The sequence below is a fragment of the Vitis riparia genome, chromosome 16 (assembly GCF_004353265.1).
Source record: "Vitis riparia cultivar Riparia Gloire de Montpellier isolate 1030 chromosome 16, EGFV_Vit.rip_1.0, whole genome shotgun sequence".
Lineage (NCBI taxonomy): Eukaryota > Viridiplantae > Streptophyta > Magnoliopsida > Vitales > Vitaceae > Vitis > Vitis riparia.
The window spans coordinates 5517959-5538791 of NC_048446.1; the positions used below are offsets into that span (position 1 = coordinate 5517959).

At 32.6% G+C, this 20833-nt stretch overlaps 2 protein-coding genes across 3 annotated transcripts; one reads left to right on the plus strand and one right to left on the minus strand.

Moving 5' to 3' along the window:
- Window positions 1–854: 854 nt before the first annotated feature.
- Window positions 855–8193, plus strand: LOC117933992 (GTP-binding protein YPTM2-like). Its single transcript, XM_034855581.1, has 8 exons — window positions 855–1024; window positions 1812–1884; window positions 3915–3962; window positions 4051–4098; window positions 6713–6784; window positions 6915–7070; window positions 7191–7294; window positions 7765–8193. The coding sequence occupies exons 1-8, from the start codon at window positions 1011–1013 to the stop codon at window positions 7859–7861; spliced, it is 612 nt and encodes a 203-aa protein (XP_034711472.1). The 5' UTR covers window positions 855–1010; the 3' UTR covers window positions 7862–8193.
- A 7172-nt stretch (window positions 8194–15365) lies between these two features.
- On the minus strand, window positions 15366–20505 carry LOC117934122 (probable transcription factor At5g61620). 2 transcript variants are annotated; one of them, XM_034855742.1, is made up of 5 exons: window positions 20161–20505; window positions 19664–19872; window positions 19493–19561; window positions 19239–19337; window positions 15366–15773 (listed from the first exon to the last, which is right to left on the minus strand). In XM_034855742.1, the coding sequence occupies exons 1-5, from the start codon at window positions 20429–20431 to the stop codon at window positions 15465–15467; spliced, it is 957 nt and encodes a 318-aa protein (XP_034711633.1). In that variant the 5' UTR covers window positions 20432–20505; the 3' UTR covers window positions 15366–15464. The 2 variants fall into 2 exon arrangements, with proteins under 2 accessions (XP_034711633.1, XP_034711634.1); XM_034855743.1 differs by having other exon boundaries at window positions 15629–15793.
- Window positions 20506–20833: the final 328 nt, after the last annotated feature.

Consider the following 20833-nt stretch of genomic DNA (forward strand, 5'->3'; position numbering starts at 1 on the left):
ATTATTTTTATACTTTGCAAGTTTATTTAATTTGTTTTAACTTTTTAATGTAATAATTAATTGGTTAAAAGGGACGAAATAATCCTAAAATTGTAAATCTAACATTTTTTATGTTTTTACTTGAAAAATAACCTTTTTTTTTTTTTTTACATAAATACCCTATATCATTTCAATTATTTATATGTAAGTTATAAAAGAAAAGTTATTTTTATAAGAAAAAATAAGGGTATTTTTGTGGAAAAGATGTCAAATAGAGATAAAGGGTTAAATTTCCAAATTTGGATTTTCAGTGACACTTTTAATTAAATAATTCTTAATATAAAGATTAAATAATTTTTAAATACATAAATTTTTAACTAATTTGTATTATATTTGATTTCTTTTTTATATTTTTTTATTGTAAAATCAAATATCAGAAATAATTTTTTTAATATTTTTTTTTGTAATTTCCGATAACCAAATATAATCATAAAATAATATTTTAGAAACTTTTATAAAAAATATTTTTAATATTTAAGTTCCAAACAAAATTTTATTTTTGAAAATAATTAAAAATTAATTTTAAGAATTATTTAGGAAAAAATTACCTAACAAATCATAAATTACTCTTTGTACAATATGTATTAGTCCAAATTATTACCTCCTAAATTCATACTACCTGTCATATGTTAGTTCAAATTACCTAAAAACCTAACCTAAACCTCACCTCATCCCTTTTATGAGAGGATTATAGGGTCATTCTAAACGGAAACTTGTGTGAAACAGAAAAAAGATAAAAATAAAATAAAAAAATAGAGACGGCAGAAGCTGGAAAAACTATAAATGTAAAGCCAGCACCAACTTTTCGGCTCATTTACGATTGATTTTCTGTTTGTCCATATTCCCTTTCAAAATCCCCCTTTCCATTCCTCCCGTCTGCTCCCCTTTCTTCCCCTCTCAGATCCGACCGGACCGGTCAAACTCCGGTCAACTCTTGGTTCACTCATCGTCATCTTTCACAGATCGCAGTCATGAATCAAGAATAGTAAGTCTCAGATCTCTTTTCTCAACCTCTTGTTTGGTTGCCTGGAAAATGGAAACAAAATTCTTATTTTTGAATTCGTATGTGATGTAATATAATGGGCGAATTTAGGCTTTTTTTGTTTTAAAAAAACAAATTATTTTTGTGTTTCTGGTTTATATTTGTTTCAGTTTTGGAAATTCGTGATTTGTGTATACATCGTAAAATTAGGGTTTGTTTCTGTGATTGAAATTTTTTTAATCCGTTGCCTGATTTTTCGGGTGATTTTTCGGGTTCGGGTTTGGGTTTGAGTTGGTCTTGGGTTAAAGGATGTTGTATTTTGATTATGATCTTAGATCAGGATCGCTTAGCTAGATCCGAATGTTTTGGTTGATTTTGATGAGTTGTTGGAAGGAGATCTATCACTGTTTGGTTTCTGAATTAAATGGGCGAAGGAAAGAAGACTGGGGTTCTGGGAAAATCTATACGAATTCTTTTTTTCAAGAGACAGTTTCTGCTCATTTCCTTTATTTTATTTTATTTTGTTTATTTATTATTATTTTTTTTGGGGTGGGGGTTTGTTTGAGAATCTCTCTCTCACCGGGGTTACCAGTAAGAACATGAGAACCTTAAACCTCACTCAATCCTCGTGCTGGAATGAATTCTTAACCATTTACACATAAGGTCTTCCGGATGTCCTATGGATGGATAGATGGATAGGTAGATTGGATGACAAGGTCTTTTTACATATCCTGCGATTAGGTACAAAAAGAAAAGATAACTTTTATTTTCTTCATGTTCTCTTTTGCAGTGACTACTTGTTCAAGCTTTTGCTAATTGGGGATTCTGGAGTTGGCAAATCGTGCCTTCTGCTGAGATTTGCTGTAAGCTGTTAAAATACTATTTGTTTTATTTTTATCAATTTCTCCCTTTTAATTAATGTATTACTCATTGGGAAGCAATGCATCACGTGCTTGCTCATCAAATTGTAAGTAAACTATGAATTGTTAAAAAAATGTCATGTTTAATTATATGTTCAAAGTGAATTTGTCTATGATGTGACAGTGGTCCCCCCACAATTTATGGGTCTTGTCCAGTTTATATCAAAATGTTGAGTTCATATAAATATAATCATAGACAATGTATCACTTGCTTGCTCATCAAATTGTAAGTAAACTATGAATCGTTAAAAAAATGTCATGTTTAATTCTATGTTCAAAAGTGAATTTGTCGATGATGTGACAGTGGTCCCCCAACAATTTATGGGCCTTGTCTAGTTTATATCAAAATATTGAGTCCATATAAACATAATCATAGACTGCATATAATTGACGTTGGATATCTTATATAAGTGACTATAAAGGAAGAGTTTTAGCTTAGTGTTCAATGCTTACTTAGTAAATGATATGTTATGAATGTATTTTCTATCCAAATAAAAACTGTGGTAATAACAATTTTGGAAATGCTGACTATTATGAAGTTTGGAGTTGATTCATCCAAAATATAATTGTCTCTCTGAAACAATTTAGATGAAAACCATAGTCCTACCATTTAGCATGTAACAAAGACGGCTCCATAAATGTTGATAGGAGTGGTGCTGTGTCCTAGGCCATCCTGGCTGGGATGATGTTTATTTTTCAGGTTTGGTTAATTTGTTTTCTTCCTCAGCATAGATGTTAGAAACTTCCGATACATGATTCATTGCAGCGGTAGGATATCACTCTTTCTTTGTGGGAGAAAGTTGATATGTATTATCCATCTCTCTCCTAAGTGTATCCTTACAGTAGACATACAATACACAATACCAAGATACAATGATGCAACATTACAAACTCCTCTTGACTGTATTTATTTGTGTCTAAGGAAAATCTAATTTGGAATTTTATTTATTTATTTTTTATTTTTTAATTTGTGATATAAATTGTTTAGAATATACCTCAAGGTTAGAAGTTGATAACAAAAAGGAAAGGGAGAGGTCAAATAATCCTACATGACACATTCACTTGTATGTTGTCAAATACATATGAACTAATGAAAATTAAGTAAATTATTCTTGTAATGGATTTTTGGCAAGTTGTGATTTGAATGATTAAATGTGGACCTTGAATATGGTGGTTAATGGAATTTTTTTGCTTGATATATTAGTTTTTCTTTTCCAGATCTTCTTTCTTTCCTTTGGGGGAGGGGAATAATGACGAGCTTGGAAAGTTTAGGACTTAAAGATGACACATCAAAAAACAATCAACAAACATACAAGTATATATGATGAGCTAGAACGTGAAACTGAATATTATAGTTAAAATTTTAAAACTCAAAAAGTTTACCTTTTGCATTTTATGATGAACCTAAGCATTAACATCTCATATTTTGTTAAGTTGAATTCATGAAACTCTAATATTCAATGCTTTCATGTGTGTGATATTGATGAATCACTATATTTAATTCTTCTAATACCACCATATTTTGTGAAATTGATGATATATCATTCCATACTTTGTTCTTCCAATATTATTCATCGAGCAAAAAAACTTAAAATACACTGGTTGTTATTATGTGGGCCTTTGATGGGGTAGCCCACTTTCTTCTTTACTTTATATTCTTTGTATGGATGTATTCTTAAGATATTTCTAGGAATTGGCCTCATGAAATAGAAGAAAAGTTTTTAGAACCGTAACATGCTCTTGCTAGGCATACTTGAGTTTGACTGCACTGTTTTTGTGGAGCTGAATTCCTAATCCTCAATGTGATTGCATATTGTCTTTCTTTTCTTTGCGTTTTTTTAATGCTAGGCTGACTGGGTAATTTTTTTTTTCTATTTTATTTTATTTATTTTTTATTTTCAGCAAACTGACTATTATTTTCTTTTTTCTTTTTTAATAGGCAACTGACTATTATTTTCATCTCTTTGATACAGGATGATTCATATCTAGACAGTTACATAAGCACAATTGGGGTTGATTTTGTAAGTGTCTATATTCTATAGGTTTATGAAGTAAAGGTTAATTTGACTGTTACTAACTCTAATAATATTTACAATGATTATTTTGTAGAAAATACGCACTGTGGAGCAAGATGGGAAGACAATTAAACTTCAAATTGTAAGGTTCTATCTTCTGTTTTTCTTAAACCAGGCAGATAGGCTGTGAACTGGAACTGTTGAATTAGATAAAACAGTGGACATCTTTGGATCAGACATCTAATGAATTAGTATCTGATTAGTTTCAATGCATGACATTTTTTCCTTTTCTTCTTGCACAATCATATGCAAAAAGAGTCTTTTTGGGCCAGGTTTGGATGGATGGCTGGATTAGAATACGGAGTTGGCTAAACTGCTTCGAGTTGCCTTTGGAAACATAGCCCAGTGATAGTTGAGTCCAACTTTTGATTGAACACTGTCTTGATTTAGTCCATGACTAGATGTGGAATCCCAATTCCATGTTTTGGTTGAACTTTTGTATCAAGTTGGATAAGCTACTTTGTGCCTCTGAGCTCCTCTGTTACTGATATGAGGATGGATTCATTGGGGACAGTGGAAAAGTCTAGAAGGGGAGAAGGGGAGGAATTTGCTTTAAACTTGATTTTTAATTGATGGGTGTGATTTGTTTATATCTAGGGACTCATGATGTTGATTGACGTATTCTGCTTGACTGACATTAGTATGCTTGGAGTTTTTTATATGGGCTCCTTTAGGCCTCCTGGTTGACCCAAAAGCAGGAGTCAAAGCTGTCCAACATTGCTTGTCCAATCTGATTTAGTTAATCTTGGGATTAAATCACAGCCTTGTAGAATTATTTACTCGAGAACTTGAGCACTTCTATTATGTTTGCTCTAATCCTCCACGTTGTTGGACAACAGTATTGCCTTCCATTTCCTAATAATATGGCAAGCTCATTTATTCCAGAAACGTGTCCCTCTCCACTATGGATTAAATGCATTATGCATGAAGTTATGAATAGCATTTTCTTTGATATATTTGTCTGTCCTTTATCTCTTTTTGTGTGTGCATATTTATTTGTGCATGCACATGTGGATTTTGGTGGTATGGTCAATCATGTATCCCTTGATCTGCTCTGGTCCATCCTCCAGCCCTTTTGGGTACCCTTATCTGGGTTTGAGCGTGTGAATTAGTGCTGTATGGCAGGAAAAAGCTGGATTTTAGGCCTAATGAATTTTTGGGTGAGCCTTGGACATAATAACAATAATCCCAGCCTGACCTGATGTTTTAATCTTTTATAATTTTCATATTGTTTTTTTTTTTTTGCAATTTTCTATCTATTAAGAATATAAGTCCAAGCAAAGGCATCATATTTGTTTCTGAAGAACCTTAAGCCCTCTCTGGCAAGTTTTTTTCTTTTGAAGTATGACCCCATGCTTACATTATACTCTCCCTGCTGCCCTCTACCTCCAACAATTGAAGCAGGTTGATTTGGGCCCAGGTCGGAGTGGGCTTTGGGCCAACCTAATTTCTTTAAAGTTTCATATATAGTCCAACCCTAGGTGGAGCTTCACCTTTCTCAGTGTCTGACCCTAATTGGTGTAGATGTCAATAAGACACAGGTAAACCCTTGCCCAGTCCCCACTAAGCATATATTTGGGTGAGTTTAGGGATGTGAATTGGGACTGGCTAGGCCAGGCTACACTGTACTACTTGTGCTGCCATTGTAAATAGCAACAGATAGGAGATCTTGTAAAATGGCTTCCTTCTACAAATCACTATGGTTTGTGGTTTACAACTGTCAATTGTGCACATGTTACATGTTACATGTTACAGCTGTACTCCTGCCCCCATTTGTTCCTGCCTCTATCCCCACTAAAATCTGATCCAGGTTTGGAGAAGTTTTTTCTTTTGCAGCCTGAGGTCAGGCTTGTGCTGCTCTGTCATGAAACGGTCTCATTGACATCTCTAGTCTCTCACCCTTGTAGGATAGGTGGAAGGCCTTTAATAGGAGAGGGTGCAAGCTTGGGAAAGTTTCATTAGCCTGACTCAAGTTAGATCAGATCTAGTTTGCCCCACTCAAAGGCTGCCATATCCTTCGTAATTTCCAAATGCCCTACCTGCTCCAATTATTATCTTATAAACTATAGCTAATTCTACCATCCATTTGATAATTAAAAGGGTCAACACACAGAATTAGACTTCCTGTTTGCAGTGTACATCAATATCTCCCAATATCTGTTAGTACATGATGTGTGCCCTAGCTATGATGTGGCAATCTAATTTTCTTTGCATCATTCACAATAATTGGACGCCATGTGAGGAAAAAAAAGGTTGAGAAGTTGCTCTGTGGTTTTGCCTGTCTTCTGACCCTGCCAAATTTGTCCATCAATCCAGTCAGGCAGATGGTACTCATTCACCATTTTGTCTCTGTAATTTAGCTGACCCTGATACTGGTTGGGTCCTTAACTAGGTTACACTTGGGGGTTATTTCACATGGTACCACACCCCAGGAATCTCTAAGCATGGAAGCTATTTCCATTTCTTTTTTAAGGATTCTAGGTTTCTTTACCTCCCTAGATCTGGTGATCTAATTTCTAGTTATATGGTTATCGGATCCTCTGTGTGCATGTATGTGTGTGATTAATGGGCATTAGTGTTATTAATGGATTGTGAATGATCTCTTTTTGCATGGTATCTCATGTTTGTTGCTTTTTATTTCTACGTAGCAATTGAAGCTCCTCTGGTTTTTTTTCTTTTTAATTTGGGACATGCAGTGGGACACCGCTGGACAAGAACGCTTCAGGACAATCACTAGCAGCTACTATCGTGGGGCACACGGTATTATAGTAAGTTTTTTTCTTATTCATACATCTTTTAGTGCAGTATAGCAAGTTCCCTTTTTGAATTTCTTTATTCATGTGGTTGCATCACGTACTCTGTAAATTGTTTGACCATATGTTATTGGCTTTTTGGCAGATTGTTTATGATGTAACAGACCAAGAGAGCTTCAATAATGTGAAACAATGGTTGAATGAGATTGACCGTTATGCAAGTGAAAATGTGAACAAGCTTCTGGTTGGAAACAAGTGTGACCTCACCGCTAACAAAGTCGTGTCTTATGAAACAGCCAAGGTAAAACTTTCCCTACTCCACTTGCTACTATTTTATTTTCTTGGAGCAAACTAGTAAAACTAGAATTGACTTTGTAACTGCTTTGCCTTTTTTATTGTTGCTGTTTTTTGTTGTGAGAAGGCATTTGCTGATGAAATTGGAATTCCATTCATGGAGACAAGTGCAAAAAATGCTACCAATGTGGAACAGGCTTTTATGGCCATGGCTGCTGACATCAAGACTAGGTACTCTTTTATGTTATATATGTGATTTGATGTTTTTACAGTAATAATGTCCAATAAAACACTTAAACAAGAGATTAATATTATTCAATGGAGGAAATTTGTTTAATGTATTTATCATTTGATTATTCTCACTAAAAGGAGATATTGAAGATTAATATTAACATCACAGTTCCCACATATCTAGAATCATATATTTCATCAAAGCCTTACACTTCCTTTTTTTTTCTTCTGAAATGTTCAACAGTACCAATCTAGGTCATATTGTTCCAAGGTTTTTGAATGCAATGAATCAGGCATGGGTTTCGTGTCTTGTGTTATTGTTTTGATTTTGCCTTGATGGCAAAATTATTATTGTTTTTCCTCAGAATTTTGTTAGCTTCACTACTTTTACTTGGGGGTACTATGCCTGGACACAGCTTTCTTGATACATAACCAACATGTATGTTGTTGTTTTGAACTTTGAATCACAGGATGGCGAGTCAACCAGCGATGAACAATGCAAGGCCACCATCAGTTCAGTTGCAAGGACAACCAGTGAACCAGAAGAGCGGATGCTGCTCGTCTTAGGTGGATGTGTGTGCTTATTCCATGGGTGTGTGTTAGCAATGTAAGACTAGAAGGGGCTAATTACATTACCAATTACCAGCCATCCAAACCTCATTGAAGATTTGATATTCTGTCACTTTATAATCTGTTTCCATTCTTTTCAGTCTATTTGATTTCTAAGTGGCGTGTACAAAGAGCATATAAGTATTTTGGAAGTAGCAGTAGTATTCATATATGTTATTTTATAACATGGCCTGGAAGCTGCAATGCACACTTCCTTTCTTATTCTCCAATTCTACTCTTCTCTCACTGTTGCCATGACGGTGTGTGTTGAGAAGTTTGTTCTGTTTCAATCCTTTATCAGGAAGGAGATCCGACGATGCAGACTTTTTTGTTTTGTTTGATTTATTTTTGTATGAATCTTAATGCTTCCCGTCCTCCTCCGCTGGTTCACTGCATGTGGTTGATCCGATGGTACGCGTTCAAGTTCAAGACAACAGAATTCCAATGTGTTGGATTCAGGCAAATTATGGGGCTACCAAGGTTTGTGTTGGAAATAAAAACGATGTCCACTACAGTTTATTTACGTTTTGTTTTCTTATAATTGTTTGTTTAGTTGTTTAATCATTGGATCAAAATTGGAAGATTAGGATTGATTTGGTATTTATTTTTTAAAACAGTTTTCCATAACAAAAAAAATAGAAAAACATTTTACAATTAGAAAACAGAAAAAGTTTTTGTTATTAAAAATAAAAAGCATTGGTAACTGCTTTGGAGAACATTTATTTATTTTTTAAAATAAAAAGTAGAAAAACATTTTTGATAATTAGAAAATTGTTTTCTGTTTTCTATTCTTAAAAACAAAAAATGTTATATTTTTATAAATTATTTTTTAGTTGTTTTAAAAATTAGTTACACAAATATGGAAAATAACTAAAAATAAATATTAGATATGAAAATTATTTTTAACACATATTTAAAAGCTTTAAAAAGTATGTCAAAAATATTTTAAGTTTTCAAATATGTTTTTGTTTTACAAAACATTAAAACTTGTTTTTAAAAACTATTTTCGAAAACGTTTACCAAATAGGACCAAGGTACCTTTAGAAAATATTTTTTAGTTGTTTTAAATTTATTTCATTTGTTTTCAAATGGTTGTTTTTAAAAATAATTATATAAATATGAAAAATAATTAAAATTAAAGCATTACATATAGAAGTTATTTTTAAAATATATTTAAAAATATAAAAATAACTTAAAAATATTTTTTAGAATCTATTTGGTTAATTGTTTTAAAAAAACTTTGAAAAATAGTTTTTGAGAATAGTTTTTTAAAATTTTCCTTTGATTTTTGTAGAACAAAAGTCGGTTTGAAAATTTAAAATGTTTTTAACTTGTTTTTTTTTTTTTTTTTTAATATTTTGAAATATGTTTTAAAAATAATTTTTATATTTAGTGTTCTATTGTTAATCATTCTACTTGTTTGTATAATTATTTTTTAAAACAACCCTTAGAAAACAAGTGAAAATAGCAGAAAACAACTTAAGATGTTCTATAAAAATACTATAGTAGAAAATAGTTTTTGATTATGAAACGTATTCTTTATGTTTTTTTGTTCTGAAGAATACAAAACTGTTCTAAAAAACAGTTCCCAAATAAGGCAAAGGAAAAACATTTGCAACATGAATCCATGGATTAATAACATTTCATGATTAGGAATAGACTACAATTTGAAACCTTGCTAAGGTATCAGGGTCAAAAGCCAAATTAGGGATATGTGCCAAGGCCCATGCTGTGACAAGTGCCACAACCCGCAACGTGATATTTGTTGGCACCACTTGTCCCTAATTTGGCTTTCTACCCTGACGCCTTGACAAGGTTCCGAATTGTGGTCTATTCCTAATCATGGAATGTTTGAATGATGCGTCGTCAACATGATGGCCATGCGATCCGTCGAGTTATCATGAATCATAAGAGTAACGGGCAAAGCCTACATTGACATTTTATCTAATAAATGCATCTCTTTTAGTCTTTCAAAAATTGTTTTTGAAAACGCTTACCAAACAGGGCATTAGGTCCTCTTTGGAGTTTTTAAAAACAATTTTGAACATTAATTTTTGAGAATTATTTTTGAAAGTTGTTCTATAATATTTTTTAAAACAAAAGTATATTTATAAACTTCTAATATTCTTAACTTATTTGCTATGTTTTTATATATGTTTTAAAACTAACTTTTATTTAAATTGCTTTATTTTTAATTTTTCTCCATATTTATATATTCTTTTTAAAAAAATCATATGAAAACAAGTAAGAACATTTAAAAACTAATTAAAATATACTTTCTATTTTCAAGAATACAAAATCATTTTCTATTTTTTGGTTGCTAAATATACTTTTCTATCTTTTTTCTCAAAAACACAACTATTTTTTAGAATAATTACCAAACAAACCCTTGAACTTTAAAAACTACCCAACATGTTTAATAATTTGCAGTTAAAAAGAAGAATTAAGTCATTAACTTAAAGGGTGCTTGGTAAACCAACTTAATAACTTAAAGTGACTTTATAACTTAATTTAAATTATTAAGTAAATTAAATATGTTTGGTAAAATAACTAAATGATATGATTTAAAGTAAAAAACAACTTTAAGTAATAAGTAAAAACAATGAACTTATTCTTAAGTTCACATCTTTATTTTACATTTTTATCCATATTTGCTTTAATCACTTCTATGATTTCTTTTATTGCTCCACAAACTCCATTGTTACTCAATCTCTTTTGCCCTAATTATATGTTATGAGGATAAAAATATTAATTTGATGATTTAAAATAAATTTTAAATTAATTTTATCATATAATCTTAATACTTAAAGTAAAAATTAAGTAATTAGTTTTAAGACAACAACTTAAATATCATTTAACTTAAAGTCAACTTAAGTTATTAAATGATAAGTATTAAGTTTTATCAAATAGTCCCTTGGTCCTCTATTTATTATGTTATGCATTTAACTTCAAAAAGTCCAAAAAAAGAAAAAAACAAAAACAAAAACAAAAACATTTAATATATTTGTGGTTGAAAACAAGAATTAAGTCACTAACTCAATCCTCAATTTATTATACATTCAATTTAACTTCAGAAGTCCATATATATATATATATATATATATATATATATATATATATATATATTTGTGGTTGAAAAAAGGAATTAAGTCATTAACTCAATCCTCTATTTATTACACTAGGCGTTCAATTTAACTTCAAAGTTTAACATATGAGCATGCATTAAATGATAGTTACTTGAAGATGTTAATACAAATTTTAATTAACTATTCCACAAAAGTTGATTGTTTGAGAAAATGTATCAGTTAAGATATAATTGATGAACAATCCTTTCCTAACCAATGTCACTCCTTGCTAGTATCTAGATTATCTGAAAGAGATCAGAAAAAAGTGAGCTTGACAGCCAATAAGGAATAATACATATGAATCTTAATCAAGTATATGCTATATATCAAATAAAAAATAAAGACATCATACGGTTAAATCATGCATGCAAATTAATATTTTAAATAAATATGCTAACTTTAGAAAACTTTACAAATTTTTAGATATAACAATTTATGATAAAACTATGCTATACAAAAAAGTGTACAATTTTAGTATTAACAAAATTTCAACTTTATAAGATTTATAGGCCTCAAATCTTTTTCAATATGATAGCCAAAAGCAAATCTAATCTAATGGTATACCATAAATCAATAATTATTTCATTGAACAGGCTACAAAGTAGATCCTCACTCCCTCACCAAGAGCTAATTAGAGTGTAAAAAGATGTGGTTTGGTCATTTTTTAGAGGAAAAATTAACAAATCAATATAGTAGTTTTATACTTAAGTGAAAACTAAACCCACCTTTTTAGTGATGGAAAACCAAACCAAGCTTGTCTAAGGTTTGTTTGGTCTTGTTTAAATTGATTTGTTGGATACAAGTTAAATTTAAGGCTTAAGCACAATTTTTTTTTTTAATAAAAGTAATTAAAATTAATTTTTATTTAAAGTTCAAAATATATTTAAAATTTTCAATCATAATGTAGTGAATACATTCATAAATGAATTTGATGTTAGTTTAATTACAGTGAATTACTTTAATAGAATCTACTAAGGTTAATCCCTTGATGGTGCCATGGTGGTTGCTAATTGGCTCTCACATGGTGCTCTTATTAGGATGACACATAACGATGTATTTGTGCATCCCCATAGGTCTTGGTTAGGTGTAATTGCATTCATGTTATAATTATGTCAACTCGTATAACCCGTTTAATAAATAAATTGTGTTTGAATTTGATTGTTCAACCCATTTTTTTAATTGTGTCAAAATAATTCATTGATAACCAATCTGTTAATAACTCATTCAACCAATTTATTGAGTCATGTAAAAACAACCTGGTTATGACAACCAATTTATAACTTGTTAATTATATCAATTTATTAATTTTACATATTTAAAATTTAGAAAAATAAAAAAATTATAAATAACTCTTAATTAAAAAATAAATAACTAGGTAAAATAAAATAATAAAAATTATAAAATTAAAATTAAAATTTATTTTCTATATTGTAAACATATTAAAATTAAAATTAAATAATTTGTTTTTTTTTTCATTAAAAATTAAAACTTTAAAGTTAAAAACAACTATATGTTAAAATATATACATTTATAAATTTTAAATTTTAAATAGGTTAAACACCTTATAACCACCTTCTTAAATTTAATGAGTGAAATCATGTTAATGAGTTTAACGATTTAGAACCATATTATTAACTCATTTATTTCGGAGGTTAAACAAGTTATGTTGCATTATTTGTATGATAAACAAATCTAATTTATGTCAAGTCATTCTAACACTATTATCATATAGAATCAAATTTACATTAAGTAAATTTTTACTATTTCTTACCTCAACATAGAATCCAACACAATAGACTCATTGCTGCCCTTATATGTGAAATCAAGTTGATTCCACTAAGAAATAGGAAAAGAAACAAAATATTATTTCCATTCCCTATTCCGACGTACCAAACACCCCCTTAAGGGTCATGAAAAGAATAGGTTCAACAGGCTTTTTCCTCATGCCACAGATTGATTTTTCTTCATTCCACAAATGCCCTACGAATAGGAAGACTCTTAGGACAATATGTAAAACATAACTTCCAAATAAAAAAAATTTAAAAAATTTAAAAAATTTAAATAATACAAATATATTCAAAAGTGTCTAAATAAGATTTTAGTAGTTATAATCTATCATCCAAGACATCCTATGAAAATTTTGAAGGATCATAAATTTCATTGAGAAGTTATAACAAGAAAATTCAAAGTTAATTTTTATAAATAAATTTAGCATTTAGAGTGATAACTAGTTTTAGAAAAATTATATATACAAAAATGTAAATTGGGTATGTTAACCCAAACTCAACAAAATGTTTGAATAAGGAGAAGCAAATATTTTTAATATTTGTTTGAGGTTGAATTAAGTTTTTTCACCCTGAACTCAAATTATTTGGACTTAGAAGATTTGGACAGCCCAAACTTAACAATTTTATGTATTATAATCTTTATAATTTCTACCATAATATTCATTTATATACTTTCATACATTTTTTTAAAGAAAAAAAATAAAATCTAATTATATTATGTGTTATTTTATTTTTAATTAAAAATATCATATGATTTATTATTTAAATTTTAGCATTAACAAATAAAAGATTAACCTTAAAAAGTCTTTAAAGATAGATTGGACCCCAATTCTATCTCACCTTATCATTTTGACTTATATTAAGCCAACTAATTTGACTATTACCTTTGCGAGAAAATGAGATTAGATTAGATTTGGGTGGAATACCCTAGATCATGATTCGAGTTAGGTTTAGGTTTTGGTTTAACATTTATTCATTTGGGTTGAGGCAAGGTTTCTAGCAAACCTCATCCAACCCACCTTGCAACCCTATAAAAAAAATTACACAAACAATATGAAATTTTTTTAAAAATGTGAATATTCATCTTGGGTAAAATACATTGTGCCAATCCAAATAAAGGCTTCCGTACCTACAACAACTATCTTTAGATAAAATAGGTGGTCTCTAAATACGATTAGATTATTTCAATGGTATGATGCTCGTCTACTTCATCTAATTAGGTACCTCACACTCTCACATCTTACACCTCTCCGACCAATAACTTCACATAAAAATACTAAGGTAGGAGAACATGTTACATTCTTTGACCCTATATTTAATAACTAAAAATAATAGCAATTGATAGGACATGTTTTCCATTCATTGTCCCTATATTTGGTGATTCAAATTTGAGGAAAAATACGAGAAAAGAAATAAAGAGAAAAATTTATAAAAATAAAAATAAATAAATAAATAAATAAATAAATCTAAAATTCATAAATTAATTATTTTTATATATTTATTTTAGCTTGTGTTGCTTATTTTTTCTTTTTTATATATAAATATAAATAACTTCAAAATGAATGGGTTTTAAACTAATTTTAATTATTTTTAATCTTGTATGGTACACCAAACATGATGATATCATTTTTTTTTTTTTTTTGTAATATTTTGTTTTTCAATCCAACTTAACCTCAAAGAGATGGTTTGGTATGGGATAGCAAGATGAGAATCACTTCATCCCAATCCATCCCAATTATATTTAAATGTGTTCTCATCCCAATCTGTCCTGATTATATTTAAATGAATCCAAAAAAAAAAAGAAAAAAGGAAAAGAAATAATAAGTAGCATAGGGTAGGTGGAAAATTTTTCTATACCTACCAAAAAATTAAGGATATTTAAAAAACCTACCTCTAGTATGATGCTTAAAAATAAGATTATGGATTTTGTGGAGGTGGCTTAACATCCGCCAATTAGACCAAAGTTTATTAGGAATTTTGAGTTTGCATTTGGAGTGAACTTGGTTGTCCAATTTTTTTTGTGAAGTTCGATTCTCTGTACAAAAGAGAAAAAAATTAAAATAAAATGATGTTATAAAAACAAGTATTAAAGGTTTGTTTGGTGATTGTTTTCAAGAATAGTTTTTTATTATTTAGAATAAAAAAATAGAAAAATGCGTTGAACAATAAAAAATTGTTTTTTGTTTTTAAAAAACCAGAAAATAGTGTATTTATAAAACATTTTTTAGTTGCTTTCAATAATTTTCTAAGAGTTTTTAAAAAATAATTATACAAACATATAAAATAATTAAAAATAAAATATTAGATATAAAAAATATTTTAAAAAGATTAAAAACATTTTAAATTCTCAAAAAGAATTTTTTTTTTTACAAAATATCATAAAATAATTTTTAAAAATTGTTCTTAAAAATTGTTTTCGGAAACAATTACCAAACAGAGCCTAAGCTTCTAATACAACAAAGCAATTCCTATTAAAAAAAAAATGTTTTGACCAACCCCATATGTGTATATATATATTATGATCAATCAACTTCAATTTTTATCGGTTCAATGACAAATGAAAATTCAAATGTTTTAGAAAATTCACTTTTGTCACTTACAAAATTTAAGACCACATGGTAGCAAACCAAAATTATTCAAAAAGAAGTTTCAGATCACCCTAATGGCTTCAGATGTCTGAGAAGATAACTCCGTCCCTTTCTGGTTCTCAGGTGGTCGAATACTAAGCTCCAAATTGTCCTTTTGAGTAGATGAAGCACCCTGGCTCGCCTGAGATGAGCTTCCTCCAAGAAACTGAGGCATTCGGGTCGTGGACAGCAGTGAAGTAGTGGACCTCCGATGGGAATTAGGCAGGAAGAGAAAATTGGAGCCTGAGAAACTTGGCATTGGCACAAATGATACTCCTTGAATCACTTTGGTTTCCGGTAAAGCAGTGGGCACGTTAGCAGGGACCCCCATCTGTTTGAACACAAGAAAAACTACCCAGATTTGTAATGATCAGTTGTAGAATTCAAAAATGAATATTGTGCTTGAATGGTTATCCTACCTTCCTTGATACTCATTATAAAAAGAACCATTTTGAGGGTCCAAAGAGATGTAATGAATCAAAACCACATGAAGGAGATACATTTTTGGTGGCAGAAGTCTCAAGAATTCTCATTTACATAAATTCTTTCATATTAATTTGAACCAAAACTATCCCAGTGGGATATAGCCAAAGACGTCATTCCTCAATGAGGTTCACCCAACATTCAATTTTATTTTTTAGTTTTTTGGTAATCGAGGAACCATACGTGGCCCAACCCTTTGGACTCATTTGGGGACTCAAACCTCAAAGTGCTAATCAGTCACAATCAGTACTTGATAATTTAGGATATTCAATCAATACCCTTTGGACTCTCATAGGACTCAAACCTCAAAGTGCTAACCAGTCATAATCAGTACTCCTATCAATCAATACCCTTTGGACTCTCATGGGGACTCAAATCTCAAAGTGCTAAGTCAGTACTTAATAATTTAGGATATTCAATCAATCTTAGGAATCAATATTGTACACCTCTACCATACATTTGACATTTGTCCTAACCAACTAGACACTTTGATTCGACAATTAGTACTAGATAATTTAGAGCATTCAATCAATAGTAGCAATCAAATCTAACACTGTACGCCCTTATTGTACATCTAGCATTCACCATAACCACCTAGACACTTTGAATCCATAATCAATATTGGATAATTAAGGGCATTCAACTAATAATAGCAATCAAACCTAGCATTGTATGCCTCCCCTACACACTGACATCCACCCTAACCAACTAGGTACTTTGAATCCACAATCAATATTGGATAATTTAGGGCATTTAACAAATAGTATCAATCAAACCCCAACACCATGCACCTCTACCATACATCTGGCATTCGCCTTAATTGACTAAACCTAGCATCAGAAGTAAGGTTGACTTAGCAAGATTAAATGTTTTGACTTGTCTAAGTGCCACATAAGCTTAGGAAAAAACTAAGTCCGTGATAGTTGGTATTAGAGTGCGGCTACGAAGTGGGCACAGTAAAGAAAGCATGTCGGGCTCTAACATGGATGAGACTAGTGAGCAAACCCATGAGAGGGAGACTGAGCCTGCTGCATGGGGTAGTGGCAAAAAAGATAAATCTCGTGATGTTGTTACCAACAGGGAGGCAAGGTTAGCCAAGGTGGAGCGAGCCATGACATACACTCGGGAGGGGTTGGACTTGATTGAGCAAGGCATGGAGAAGGGTATGAAGGATCTTAGGCAACATATCCAAGACCTTCATGAGGGGATGCTAGTCTCACAAGTTCAGCCAGTGTCACACGAGGAATTCATGTCCTTCCAAGAAAAGGTCTTGAGCATGCTTGCTAGCATGGAGTCAAGGATGGAGGCCTTGGCCACTCGAATGGAGTCCCAAGACCAGGAGGTTAGGCAGGAGTTGGCCATCGACAAGGCTATTGTGTCGGCACAGGTCATGGCCATGTAGGAAACATCTAGGGTGGAGATGCTAAAGCCACAAGGGTTTAATGGCAAGCGGGATGCCAAGAAGTTGAACAACTTCTTATGGCATATGGAGTGATATTTCGAGGCTATTGCATTGACTGATGAGGTGACTAAGGTAAGGATTGCAACCCTCTACCTTACTGACACAACTACTCTATGGTGGTGTGAGAGGTTTGCCGATATGGAGAAAGACATTTGCACCATAGAGATGTGCGAAGACTTCAAGAGGGAGATTAAGAAGCAGTTCTACCCTGAGGACGTAGCTTACATCGCTAGGAAAAACATAAGGCGTCTCAAGCACACATGCTTGATACGCGACTATGTTAAGGAATTCTCTTCGCTTATGCTTGAGATTCTTAACATGATTGAGGAGGAGTTGCTATTCAACTTCATGTATAACCTGCAAGGGTGGGCTGAGTAGGAATTAAGGCGCCGAGGTGTTCAAGACTTAGCCACTGTTATGGCAGTAGCAGAGTCTTTAATGGATTACAAGAGGGGAGACTCATCCAAGGTTGAGTCTTTGGAAGATAGCCACGCCATGGGTAGGGGAGACGAGGTTTCAAGGGACCACAATGCTCTTAGAATGGGATTAGGCAAGACGCCTAATGTCCGGGAAGGAAGGGGTAAGGCAAAAAGGAAGGAGTTTACGCCTAAAATCAAATGCTTCCTATGTGAAGGTTCATATTGGGCATGAGATTGTCTAAAGAGGAAGACACTTAATGCCATGATCGAGGAGAGGGAACAAGAAGGCAAAGCACATATGAGCTATTAGGTGCCCTCCAAGTCAACCTAAAGCCTAGTACGCCTAAGACCTCCTTACTATCAGGAGTGCAAGTAAATGAGGTAAAATGGTAGCGAGCTGAGGTAGCCCGCACACACATGGACAAGACCACTAAGGAAAATGTGAACTTGATGGGTAAGAGGAAGCAACACTCCAAGCATCGAAAGTACAGGTGTCTGCATCCAACCCAGGCCTCACGGGAGAATAAGGTGAAGAATATCCTAGTTGGATGGGTCACTAGGAGACAAGGGGTCCCTTTTATGATAGAGTATCTAGTCCAATGGAAATGACTACTTAAGAGGCAGACAAACTAGGAACATGCGAATTCCTTGAGAAGGTTCTGGAAACACATTGAGAGGTTTCAAGAAGAGGCAACGATAGAGACGTCAACATCATAGCTGGGGGGAGTGTCACAAGATGCTTCAAATAACCCTCCTCATGGGCTTATATAGGAGGTGGGAAGCTTCTAGAGACCCTTGGAGACATCTAGACTTAACTACAAAGTGGAAGAGTATGAAAACTTCTAGAGAGGGCTAGAGATGTCCATACATCTCTACACTTGGCTAAGAGAGCATTGGAATAGTGTGGGGTGTTCTAGAATATTCCAAAGTCATCTTGTACATACTCTTGTACATAGACTAGTGTAGGAGCTTCTAGATTATTTTGATTTGTAGGGAACCCTTTAAGGTTTTAGAGATTTCCTAAGGTGCCTATAAATAGGTTAAGGCCTCATTTGGCCAAGGCACGACCCAAAAACCACCCAAGAACCTAACCAACCAAGCAAATGAGTTCCAAAGTACTTGTAAAGCTTCCTTTGAGCAATAAAGCTTCAGTTGTTTAAGTGTTGCCTACTACGCCCTTAAAGCTTCTAAATCAGGTGCATCTTCGCCTAGCAAGCTAAGCATCGGGAGTAAGGTTGACTTAGCAAGATCAAGTGTCTTGACTTGTCTAAGTGCCACACGAGTTAGGAAAAGACTAAGTTCGTGACACTAGGCACACCAAATCAAACAAATGAGTTTTGTGAGGGAATAGATTTTTCTAGTTAGAAGGACAATTGGGCTGACAAAATAAATACCATAAAATTGATGTGAAACTAAAATTAGTCCTTCTTACCATGTAGGGAACACCACAAGCAGCCATGGGTAAAATGGGATGAGCTTCCAACTGAAGAGATGACATTGGGTTCACAACATGATGAGCTGAAATATTAACCTGCAATAGATCACAAGAAACCCCATTGCTGATAATTGAAATGCAGTTGTTTCTGTACCACTATATCTAAAATATAGATATCATCCTCCAAAGTTAAAACTGGTGGTCTGATCTCCATAGGAGCCATGACAACTTCCATGGATCAACAGACTTGCCTTCTGTGAAAGCTGATTGGCATTCCTTTTCTGGGGTGAATCTGAACAAACCTTGGGAGGTTGAGCCGCCTGCAAAAAGCAAATCTACAGTTTTAGTCACATATAAATTTTTCAAAAACAAAGACGTGATCATGCCAAATGGTTTCGGTTTCGAGAGAGATGGAGCAGTACAGGATCCAGAGGCATGTCAAAGAGGCTTGGCCTGCGTTTCCTTTTATCACAGGCAGCTCGCCGGAGAAAATATTTCTGGGCATGGCTAGCAACCTGGGTTGGAGTCCTAGTGGTCACAAATTTTTTTGCGATCCCTCTCCAATCCCCTTTTCCTAGCTTCTCCAATCCAGCCAGAAAAGTCCGATGCTCGTCCTCCGACCATGGCACCCCTATACAAAAACAAACAGAAATCCATTCATATGATGAAAAATCTCCGATTTCTATCTTCAAAGTGCGATAAAAATCTTATTGGAATCTTATATATATTTTTCTTAATCATCCCAATTAATAGAGTCAACATTCAACAACAGACCAAAAAAACGGAACGAATTAAATGGAATATTATGAATAAATTGCATGAGACAAAACAATTAAAAAACAATTGAATTCATTCAGATCGATCTGAAGGCCATCACAAACGTATGCTTTAGAAAAAAGAGAGAGAGAATGATGAATGCCTTTTTTTCTTTCGTGAGCACGCTTGCCTCTCCTGGAATGAAGAAGCCCATCTGATAGATACCCGGCATCGCCATGATGGTGTTCCATATTGCATGACTGCAAATTCCCCATGCTCAAGCTCTTCCTCATGGCTTCATCTTCTTTCTCTGTCAAAATCTGCACGCCAAAAAGCTTCAAACACCCCTTTCCACCAGCGCTGCATGTTCTTGAGTTGTGCCCATTGTTCCCACAATGAGAACACTTTCTCACAGATTCCTTCACCATTTCCATAATCTCTATCTCCTTTATCTCTGACCAATAAAAATGAAAAAACCAAAAAAGGAATGAAAAAAAAGGAAGAGAGAATAAACTACCGGACAATAAGGATTCTGTAACAGGCCTCTCTTATTTATAGGTTTTATAGGGTTTTCAATGAGGACCGTATTCATAGCAAGAAAGTTGGAAAACCTCACACAAAATGACCAAATTAGCCCTTAATCTTGATTGTTGCATGCATGGTTAGGGTTTTTTCTCTTATCTAATGAGTTGTAGTATTCGTTCTCAAGCCAATCGGATAGGATCAAAGAACCATTTATAACTCCTAAATTTGGATGTTCCATTGCGTAAAACAACGGCATGTTTTGGAGTGATACGACTTAAAACGCTTTCATAAGTGTAACGATCTTATTATGT